General features: G+C 32.4%; 1 protein-coding gene across 9 annotated transcripts in view; it reads right to left on the minus strand.

The window, feature by feature from the left end:
• Nucleotides 1–11,548, minus strand: part of MLLT10 (MLLT10 histone lysine methyltransferase DOT1L cofactor) — a 332,811-nt gene that overhangs the window by 63,683 nt on the left and 257,580 nt on the right. For 6 of the 9 annotated variants that reach the window (XM_023735053.1, XM_023735047.1, XM_023735048.1 and 3 more), the window contains 3 exons: nucleotides 8,383–8,952; nucleotides 1,938–1,982; nucleotides 1,056–1,088 (listed from right to left, as the gene is read on the minus strand). In XM_023735053.1, coding sequence (XP_023590821.1) covers nucleotides 1,056–1,088; nucleotides 1,938–1,982; nucleotides 8,383–8,952 — 648 coding nt within the window. The remainder of the gene's footprint in view (nucleotides 1–1,055; nucleotides 1,089–1,937; nucleotides 1,983–8,382; nucleotides 8,953–11,548) is intronic. The other 3 variants (XM_023735052.1, XM_023735049.1, XM_023735051.1) reach the window with 2 other exon arrangements.

Below are 11,548 nucleotides of genomic sequence, written 5' to 3' on the forward strand. Positions count from 1 at the left end.
ACGCTCAATATCTGGGGTATTCATTATCTCAGCCTCTGCGGTTACAGGCTGCACAGGAAAGCAAGAGTTATAAATAGATCACTTTAAATATATATCCATTAATAAAATGATGGCTTATAAAATGGTTTTCCCACCCCAACCCCACCTACCCTCATATCAACACTAGTATGTATGTCTGCGCATCATGCCATTAGTCTCTTGCTGGCTGTTGATATTGTAAACATCTGACAATATAATCCAAACACCAGGCAAATTGACTGTAAATTAAATTGCATCAGCAAAATATGCAAGATTTCCTAAAGTTAATGAAAATGTGTTGAAAACTGCTTACAGATTCTTCAGCAAGTAAGAGTTAAATCAGTTGATAACTGAAAAAGAAAATCAAAGATGATACTGGATTTGAATGTCAAAAGACTAAGGAAGGTCTTTGGGTAACTGAAAAAACCCTCAAACATTTTTGCAAAAATGATCTTCATTGCAATTATGTTGCAGAAGTGAGAAATGATAGCATTTGCCTTATACGCTGATTTCAGAACCCAAACATGCAGAAGATGCAACTCCACTGTAAAATTGGGTCCCAAACTAGACCCAATTTAAAAAGTTAGCTTCCATTTATTCACTAAAGGGGTAAAATAATAAAAATATTCCATACATTAATAAACCAAAAGCTTAATAATGAAATTCACATTCTAATTCATGGCAGAGACAGCATATTCCTGATGTAGGTACCAATTAAATGCACTGCTGAGACAGCTCAAAAGAACTAGAAAAACTATTTGCAAAAATAAAGAGAAAAGACTTTCCTAAAGTTAGAACACCATCATTATCATTCTGCCTTTTTACAAAGAGACATAAAAGTCAAATTGAGGGACTACCAACCTATCGTCCTCCAGTAGGCATTCTACAATGTTTTTACCAACTTGTTGAACAACTGACTCACTGCAGTGCTAAACTTCATCCAATCAAAAGAACATGCAGACTTTCAATTGGGATTCTCTACAAAAGGCAACCTTTGTGATAAATGAATCACCAGAGAAGATTCTAATATAACTTACCATTGTGTATTGCATTCAGCAACTCTGAGAAAGCTTTTAAGTAAGGAAAAAAGGACTTGAGGTTAAGATCATTCTCAAACACACAAAAGAAATACACAGGCATAGACGAATCAATATAATAAAATCTCAAAAAGTCTATCATGTATCAGTGCTTAAATCACCTAAACTGCAAGTTTGGCTCAGTGTATACACAGTATAAATTTCTTAATACTGTATTTCATTTCCCAATACGTTACCTAAATTTAGATCAAAGTGCTAGACATACTGTCATATTGATGACAATAATCTTCTTAGTAATAAATATACACAAATTTTAATTACTTTTTAAAAAGTTTTAGTAGTCTAACTATGTAATGTTTGGCTAAAAGTGAGTCTGTATAGGATGCAGTTCTGCACAGGCAAATTCACCTTAGGTCATACTCAACAATACTTATTACAAAGAAAAATTTAATTATATCATCTAACCCTATCAAACATTCTCATTTCCTAGAATGCTGTATAACAAGGTCTCAACATATGTAGATGTCTAAGAAGGAAAGCTACTTAACATTAATACACAATTTTTTAAATTATATGAACATTAAGACTAACGGAAAACAAAATTCTGAAGAAATTACTTCATCAGGGAACAGAAGCCACAATTCCACCAATGGAAGTACCACAGGCTAACAATAATTAAAATATGCCCACAATTTGACAGTAATACAGATACTGAACACACGACAAGCAGTATCTTTGTACGAAAAAGAAATTTATTCAATTAAGAACCAACTGCATTTTGAAAAATCTAAATGTAGAGATTCAGTGGCATAATATATTCAAGAAAAATCACTAGCGTAAGAGTCAAAAAGCCTGGGTTACCAACCCAGTTCGACAACTTACTAGTTGTTGGACAAGCTCCATCATGCCGATACTGCATGGAAATTTCTGTTGGGAGGGAGGAGAAAGGAAATCAGCAAAGAAGTTGCCAGTGACTTAAGGGTAGAAAAAGAAACAGGCCAGAAAAGCAGGAAAACATTCACCTAAACAGTCCAAAAGAACGGCAAGAACAGAAATTATAAGACAGTGACTGGGACGTGAGGGGCAGGAGAACCAAAGGTAGTGGAATTCTTACAAATCCAGAGTGCGGAAATGTGTGTATGCATGCGTGTGCAAAGGGTGAGGAAAACACATAAGGTCTTACAAATGAATCCACATAACAAGTGTCTAAATGGCTCCACTAATAAGAGGGAGTATAGTTAGGCAATGTGATAAGCTAATGTGCTTTATGTAATACATAAGACACAGTTTAGCAAAAACATTTGAATGCTGTGGTCAATTAGAGATTAAAGTTTAAGTATAATTAGTTTATATATGAACAGAAATCCACTATGACTTATATAATAGTATAAAACTCACTAAACTATACTCAGCTCACTTTCTCATACCTTTCATTTTTGAGGAAGGTAATGAACAAAGAATACATTACTATGACTTTTTATCCCACCCAGATGATGGACCAAGGAGAGCATGGCCTGAGGCAATAAAATACTACTAACAACAAAAGGCTTAGAAAATCGGAGATAAATTTCTACACTGCATTCCAAGGGAGGAAATAATTGATACAACCAGAACCAAGGCTGTGATTCAAAGGACCTAGCCTGCTAATCCTGGAAACAACTGGTATTCTCTTCTGGCTAACACTGTTGGCAAAAATTTTTAAAAGGAGGGATAGCTAGGCTAGGAATGACCTGGACATTACTTAACCAAAAACATGGTCCCTAGGAACCCTATGTACAGAGTCTCCAAGGAAACCATTACTCACATCTGCCTACATATATACCTCAAAAGCCTAGTCTTATCACAGACCCACTCTGAGTAACCTGAGTTAATGAGAGACAAAGCAAGGTAGAGAAAGCCAGCTTTCACCTTCAATTGCTGCCATTCTAAAAGAACTTTATATTAGATGCTGTTAGATAGTAAACATTTAGATCAACTTAGTTAGAAAAACTGTATAGTAACAGTGGCGGTTTTGTCCTCTCCAGACGACACTAAAAAATTATAGACACGGCAGAGAATTTTCCACTTTAATGCCTCATTAACAGATCTAATACAAGTGAGATTAAAAAGTGAGGAGAAGTGCCCTACTAAAGAGACTGACATGGTATATTATAAGGAAATGGTAGCTTTTTGGAATGGTGCTGAAAAAAATATCAAAGGACACTCATAATAGCAGAGGATTTTCTCAATGTGGAAAAAAATTGGAATATGGCTATTCTGGCCTTTGAGTTGGCACTTTGAGAGAAAGGCAGCCATGATATAAGGTCGGTAAATCTTTGAACCATCGAAAACCAAAACAAAATCAGGGACAAGAAAGCAAATTTCAAGGTATATCCTTGTCTCAGCAGGGTCTTATGTCCTTCACAATTTTCATTTATGAGCCAAAATAACCTATATAAAATAATGACATCAATAATTATGATCAATAACCTACTCCTTTGTCTATAATACCTTATTAGTAACTCTACTGTTGAGAGGTTATTGGAGTAATCTTTGCATCTTTATGATTTCTGTATTTGTTTACAGAATCACTTCCTATTTCTAATTAACGTATTTTACCAGGCAAAGACTCCTCAATTTCATTTTACCAACATAAATAACTATGACATTAATAGAGATATATTTAGTAGAATTCTTTAACAACTATAAGGGTTCAAGTTCAAATTTCATAATCATTATATTTTAGTAGAGGCCAGAACAAGCTTCTATTGAAATGATCTGTTCATATTAACAACTTAATCTTAAAAGTCTTAAAGATTTCACAGAGACAAGTACATACAATCACAACCAAAGGAGTACCTTTACAGAATTTCATTTGTAGCACTTATCACTACTAAAGAATTTCATCACTGAAACACATTTTAAGTATCTTGTCTTAGAAAGGTATGGCACTATTATATTAAAGAACTGGAGACTAAGATTTTTTAAAAGAACATGTACTTTGAAAGACCATCGTACACTCAAAATCTCTAAAGCAATTTGATGAGGAAAAGTTAATACTAAACCATCAACTACCTGTTATTTAATAAATACAGACTTTTTGGGGAGAAAATAACAAGAACGTCGATTTCTGTGAAGAAAACAATGTTGTCAACTTTCACTTTAGTAAATCATAAACTCTTATAATGTGGTTGAGATAAATGGGAAAGAGGAAGAGGACAAGTAAGACACTTCTATTTTTCCAAAAGCTGTACTAATTCTCCATGTTTCAAAAGACCCAGTTTTAAGATAAACAAAATTCCAAAAGAATGTATGTAGTAAAGTATTCGATCAAAAACTTAACACAATCTATAAATCAAAAATTTACAACCCTTAGCAATCATTTAAAACACCACACTAATTTTCCATTTTGTATAAGTCACTATAAAACAGTAGGCCATTTATCATGATTTTACTTCAACTTAAAATTTTATAATACATGCCCTGGATCAGACTAGAAGCTTACAGATATTTTCTGGGTTTCTATTGATTTGATTTAGGACTCCCAGAACATATACCTTGCTACACACACTTATGATTTGAACATAATATGAGAGAATTCTGGATACTGTTAAAACTGATGCTAATAATTTCAAAAGAGAATCACATAATTAGGATCTGATTCTACTTCTGCTTTATGTCTCACTCATGGTAAAAACAGGAGAAATAATAGCAAGAACAACAGTAACAGCAGCAGCAGCTGCTCTGCCTATTTCACAAAATTGTTACAAGGATAAAATGCGATAGTAATGAAAGAGTTATTTAAAATTTGTTAAGTGCCATCAAATGTAAGATATTACCATTACTATAAGTTGACCCATTCTGCCCTATTTAATCAACATTACCTCTAATTATCAAACAAACACAAGTTTCTCGTTTCTAATAAGCTTATCCCCTCAATATAGCTTTCCTTTCCGGGAATATTGTTGACCTTCTTTTCTGTCTACTCCAAAGTACATTTCAAATCCCATCTTCTTAATGGTCCTTTCCAACTTAGTAATAATTCTCCACCCTAAACAGTCTTGTAATGTTACATGAAAAGCTTTACAAATAACCATTTCACTTGCAACCTGGCCTAAGCACTTGGAAAGCAAGTACAAAATCACACAAGATACTACTAACTACATGCTTGCTATGCAATCAGTGATTACTAATAGTATTCATTCATTTTTTAAAAAAAAGATATTTAGCATTTATTATATACAAAGCACTGAAGTGACAGTACGAATACAGTGGTGAACATGACAAACACAGCTCCTAACTTCAAGGGGTTAATATTTGGTGGATGTTATAGTTCTATCTTCATGGTCAACAGGTACTTACAAAGGTTACCTTCACCATTACTAAATTATCAACCTGTCATGAAAGTAAATGAATGTTTTTAAAAGGGCATCATGAAAAATATTTGATAATATAGTACACAGTCCACATTTTCTCCTTCCTACATATATATTGGGGTAAGAGGTGATTTCCTGTTTTTACAATTACTAAATATTTTTTTCAATTTAAAATTAGCCCGAAGGAAACATTAACTTTCTCATACTAGTAGTAGGAAACACTATTATTGAAAGTTAAATTACTGCTTCAACAGTCTCTCATGGATCCCTCTGCTTAAAGCATGACTTACATTGTACTAGTGTGGCTTCAGACCCTCATCAACATCCCTTGAACTTTATAATTAACATGGATCTGGATTCAGGAAAAATGAACAGCTTCACCACTTAGAGCTGTGTGAACTGTGTCTCAGTTTCTTGTTCTATAAAATGAGTAAATACTTAATGGTTACATTAAGTGTGTACTAAGTGTGTATTAAGCTTGTATTAACTGTGTAGCACATAATGAGAGTTCAACAGCAGTTGGCAATTCTTATTATTGAACTCTGGAATAATTGTTAAATATTCATGGCATTTAGCCAGCTTTTTGTGGGTAAGGATAGATGTTAGTATTAAGTTTATGAGTAAGAGACTGTCCTGATCTACTCATAAAAATTTTATTAATATGTATAAAATTAAAGAATATATTATCTCAAATAGTTTTGAGTAATATTATTTCATAATTATACCTTTAACTTTAACAAGGCATATTACAATCTCCAAGGTGATTTTTAAACACAAATTTAAAGAAAAAATCCTGGCAAGTCCTAAATTTGTTATTTACTTTTGTCAAATAACACTATCTATGGATATCTCTCTCAAATTACTGTATTTACCTAATGGTGAGGAAAATGCATACAAATTCTTATTTTTCTGCCATAAATATCCCACAAAGATTGCCCTCTACAAGAATTAATAGTAAGGGACACTATTTCCCGCAGCTAAAATCTCCTAAATCTTTAACAGGTAGAAAAATCTTTTCAAGGATGTAAGTCAATATGTAATTTCATTAATCTGAAGATATGTGTTTCAAAAAGCATTCAAAAGCAATTTCTGAAATTCATGAATTTTCAGACTATGCTTGTATATATATATATAACACCAGGAAGCTCTCTCCACAAAGGCAAATTTAGCCTCTTGCCTAAATATGAACTGACAATTTTTCTGAGTAAATCTGTCTAAATATACTTTTTGTGACTAGGGGCTAAGGCTAATTGCTAAGGCCTTCTGGTCTCAAAGGAAACATAGCCTATAAATTCCAGGGTGCAATATATTTAAATCTTTTCGATGAACTATTTCTCACTGCAATTTATATCTTTTCCCTCTAAAACAGTGGTTGTCAACTAGAGGTGATTTAGCTTCCTAGGGAACATTTAACAATGTTTGGAGACAGTTTTGACTGGGGGGAAGGAGAGCTGGGGATTCTGCTAAACATCCTACAATGCACAAGACAACACAGAACAACGAAGAATCATTCAGGCCAAAATGTCAATAATGCCAAGGTTGAAAAACTCTCCTCTAGATCCATCTTTAGTGCTGCTAATGAAATAATCCTTTCATAGTTTCCACTCATTCCTGCAAAAGGCTTGGCAAATAAGGCCACAACAGGCACTGAAGCTAGCTATGAAAAACAGAAAAAATCCCTGGCTGTGTGACATTCGGCAACTACTTGACCTGTCTAAGCCTCAGTTTTTTTTCAGCTGTAAAATGGGTGCATTAATAGCCCTTACTTCATATAGTTGCTGTTAGGATTAAACAAGATAAAAATATAAAGCACTTACAATAGGCTGGCACGTAACAAATGGTACTTAAATAGTTAATATTTCTCACATCTGAGCTTTACACATGCTCTTTTCTCTCAGAATAGTCTTTCTTATAGTTTTAAAATTTGAAAGGCTACATAACAGGCTTTAAAAATTAATTTGTTTAATGAAGCTAGTATCTGCACAACTTTAAAATATTCTAAAATTCTATATTTATAAAATATACATCAACAGTCTTCACTCAAATTGGATTTATTTTCTTCATACTGTTTCCTATCTATACAACCCCAACAGTTAAAGGAGCTGATAAAATTCATAAGTTTATTTATCTTAGCCAAAATATTATTTCTACAATCAGAAATCTATAATCAAAAGAGGGGTGAATTTACAATCAATACTTATTTAAAACTATGTATTTCAAATTCAAGATGCAACATAAAAGATAAATGCTGACATTCACAAATATAAAAACTGTTAAGTTTCTATTTAAAAGATACATCTTCAAGAATTAAAAAAAATGAACATATAAAAAGCATCCCAGTGGTGTGAATAACAACTTACACAATTTCACTTATACTCTAATAAAGAAAATTGTATAAACTGTTAAAAATATTTTAAAACAAAAAGTAAATCACTGTATCTCCTAAAATGTGAATGCTATATTACATAAATTTAAATAATTTTAATTAAATATTTAGAAATATTTCAGATACAATAATTCAAGTAGTATTTATGTGATGAATTGTTTAGAAAACGAAGACTGAAGTTTAGAGAAAAGGAGTTCAAAAACAAATACCAACCAAAACTATAATACAAAAACTCTCACACTTTAAATGTGAATCCTTGGTTGGTTTTTAAAATACTGTGCAGGTGAAACAAAAACAAAATAGGAATGAATTCTAGGTATTTCATAAGAAATGGATGACCAATAAACTGTTTAGCCTATATTTAGTTAAGTAACATAAGACTAGTGTCAAACATCTTTTCGAAGTATCAAATGTTCTAAGATTCTAAGACATTTTTATTTATTTTTTTATTAACAGATAATTAAATGTAACTGAGCAATTCAAAATATACAACAGTTTCAAATATACAATTCTTTACTTTTTGGGGTAGAGGAAAGGAGGTGGTGATGGTGGGAGTGAAAGAGAAAAATTATAGGCAAATCCCTACCTGAACCAACTGGAGATGAGCCAACACTAAGACTTTGTAAACTTCCATTCCTGAGCAGCGTAGGTGATTTCTGAAGACTACAGCTTGTTACACTTCCTGTAGCTGATGCTACAGATGATGTTGGTGAAGCAGAAGAAACTGAGAGGTGAGAAATATTCTCTTGATTTTTGTTGCCTTTGGGTCTACCAGGTCCATGCTTACTTTGTTTATTTCCTTTTCTTTTCTTTTCCTTCACAGTTTCTTCTTCAATGCCAGAGGTTTGAGCCCGTTTATATCCTGTGGTAGGAAGGCTGGAATTACCCAAATCTCCAGGTGAATTTTCAAAGCTTTTAGGCTGTGAAATAACAGCTGAGGTCGAAGCGAGACCAATTAAGGAACTAAAACTATTTACCCCCCCTTCCTGGCTTCCAGACTCTCCTTTATGTACATCTTTGGTTGATGATGACTGTTGGGAGTGACTGTAACTGTCATTACGCAGATCTGACTCTGTAAAGCTCAAGAAATCCTGGGGAGACTGTACTGAACTTCCAGATGATGATTTTACACTGCCTGGAGTTCCTGAAAAACTGCCTGCAGTGAAAAAAAAAAGGGGGGAGGGGGTGGGGGGAAGGAAAAGAAAAAAAATTGGATGCAAAAATTCCCATGAGCAGTAGACATACTATAATCATCAAAATAAGGTGAAAATACAAATCAACTATAAATATTAGGACACATCACTATGTAACAAAGCTACATTTGCAAAAGGTTATCACTGAAATCAAGTTTACCTATAAAATCATCTTAAGAAATGGTTATTTTAGAGTTAGTATCAAATGAAATACTTAATCCTGAATTGCAAATGATACTTTTATAATTACTACAATATAAATTGTGATTTACCTAACCTACCTTTTGCCACATTCCTCAGTTCTCTCCCAAGCCCCTTTTGTATACCTGAGGAAGGACTGAGGAACAGCAAAGTCTCCTTTGACAGTCTTGCAAGCGGACCTGACAAGACTACAATTTGACTCTTCTTTTTCAAGCACTGAAGATATGATTATTAATGTTTCCAACATACAGAAAGAACCAAGGGATGTTTCTTAGGGTAGAAGATCTAACTTCAAGACATATCAGTGAGTGTTACTGTTCAGACGAATCTATCCCACCAAAACATGGATTTGATAAAATAATGATTACATGAAACCTATCTCCATATCCACGTCCCCCAGAGTTGCATAAAGAAAACAAATCCACCACTATCATTCTGCTATTGCTTTTATGAAAAATAATCATGGGAAAGGCAGCTTTCATGAATCTCTTTTAAAACTGCTTATTCTCTTTCCACTCTATAGTTAAAAAAAAAAAAATTAATAGCCCACCATGTGTCACTGAGATTTAAAAACCTCAAGTTTCTTATTTGCCGGGTAGGGAAATAAGATGGCTGGGACAAAAAAATAGTTTGACCCACCATCCTATTTCGCCAAACCTTCATGCTTGCCAAATGAGTAACAAGTGTTTAGACTCAGTTATAACCACATCTACTATGTTTCAAACAACTAAACTGTATCATCATATTTTAACTAATATGTTTGGAAATAAAAGCTCAAGGGAAAGTGTTTTACTGAAGTGGTGGAAATTTCAAGCTAAGTGTTGAATTTTATTGCAGAACACATTCACAAGTGATCACACATAAAGTCACCTAAATATTTACAAGATACTTTTTCCTCATATACAAGAAAGTTTTCTTTTTTTTTAACTAAAGTCTAAGGGTTTTGATTTTTAAATTTTAACCTCTTCCAAAAAGGCTGATTAAAAAGAGCATTAGTAGTTTTAAAACTTAACTCTTTTAAGAGTACATTTGCTTTTAATTTAAAAAATTATTTCTACCTACTCTGGCATTTTCAGGCTATGTCTAAATAGAAAAGCATATATATTAAAAAGTCATTTATATTTTATAATTTACATTATATCAGTCATTTAAGGATAAATGCAATTTGCCACTTAATTAACAGCTATAAAGAAGTTCTTTATCATCCATTCTGATCTGTCACCATCTGTCTTTTTTATACACTTTTTTGTTTTTACAGCTGGTGTTAAAAGCATACTACAGGGTAACAAATACTTTAAAATATTTAGTAAACACAATGCTTAAAATGCATATTTTTTATCATTCATATACTACTTGCTACGAAAAAAATAAAACTAAGAAATCTCAAAATTCCCCACCTTTAAGTTTTAACATTTAAAATTTTTATAGAATATAACCTAAGATATGAAAACATAACACATTTTCTACTATGACTTAATGGAGGCTGTAAATGATTCTTCAGTGTTGCCAACTTCAAGAAAATAAAAGATTTCTTTTCTAAATGTATTAGTACTTCATAGATTAAAAACTCAAAAATGCAATTTTAATAGTGGAAAATAGGGTCTTAATCATAAAAAGAACTGACTAAATTCCTCTAATACCACATTCAAGATGTGAATGAAATTACATTAAAAATTAATTAAGGTTTTATTTATTTTCCAAAATGATGAAACAATAAGAGCAACAATAAATGTAAATTTTAGTAAAATAAAAACAGTAAATTTGGCATTTTATTTTCTAATTTTTTGTAATGGAAGGCAAAAAAAAAACCCTAGGACTTGAAAAACTTTAAGCCCAAAGTAACTGCTTGTATAAAATATGAATATATTTTTAAGTAAGAAGTTAGCAGACTAAGTAATCTCTCTAAATACTCAAATTACAACCTGCCAGATTTTTGGTATAATTTTTATTATTAACAGAAGCTTCAGCAGGCTTAAAGAAACAATTTTCTCCCCACATTTACTCCTAGCGAGTCAAAGAAAAAAAGAAAAGGCATTTATTGTATACGTTACTAATGTATTTTCCTCCAGCATTTTTTACTTTTATGTTTCTCAAAATATTTATGTTCATGTTAAAAAATGACACACAGTAAAAACCTAGAACATAGGGCTAATGTATTCTAAAGTTTAGCTGAGTTAGTCCATAAGATAGGGTTGCCATATAAAATATGGCATGCCCAGTTATTCTGAATTTTATTTTTCAGTGTAAGTATGTCCCATGAAATATTTGGGACATGCTTATATTAAAACATTACTGCTTATCTGAGATTCCAATTTAATTGGGCATCCTGTATTTTACCTGCTAAATTTGGTCAGCCTT

The sequence above is a fragment of the Trichechus manatus genome, unplaced genomic scaffold (assembly GCF_000243295.1).
Source record: "Trichechus manatus latirostris isolate Lorelei unplaced genomic scaffold, TriManLat1.0 scaffold00075, whole genome shotgun sequence".
Classification (NCBI taxonomy): domain Eukaryota; kingdom Metazoa; phylum Chordata; class Mammalia; order Sirenia; family Trichechidae; genus Trichechus; species Trichechus manatus.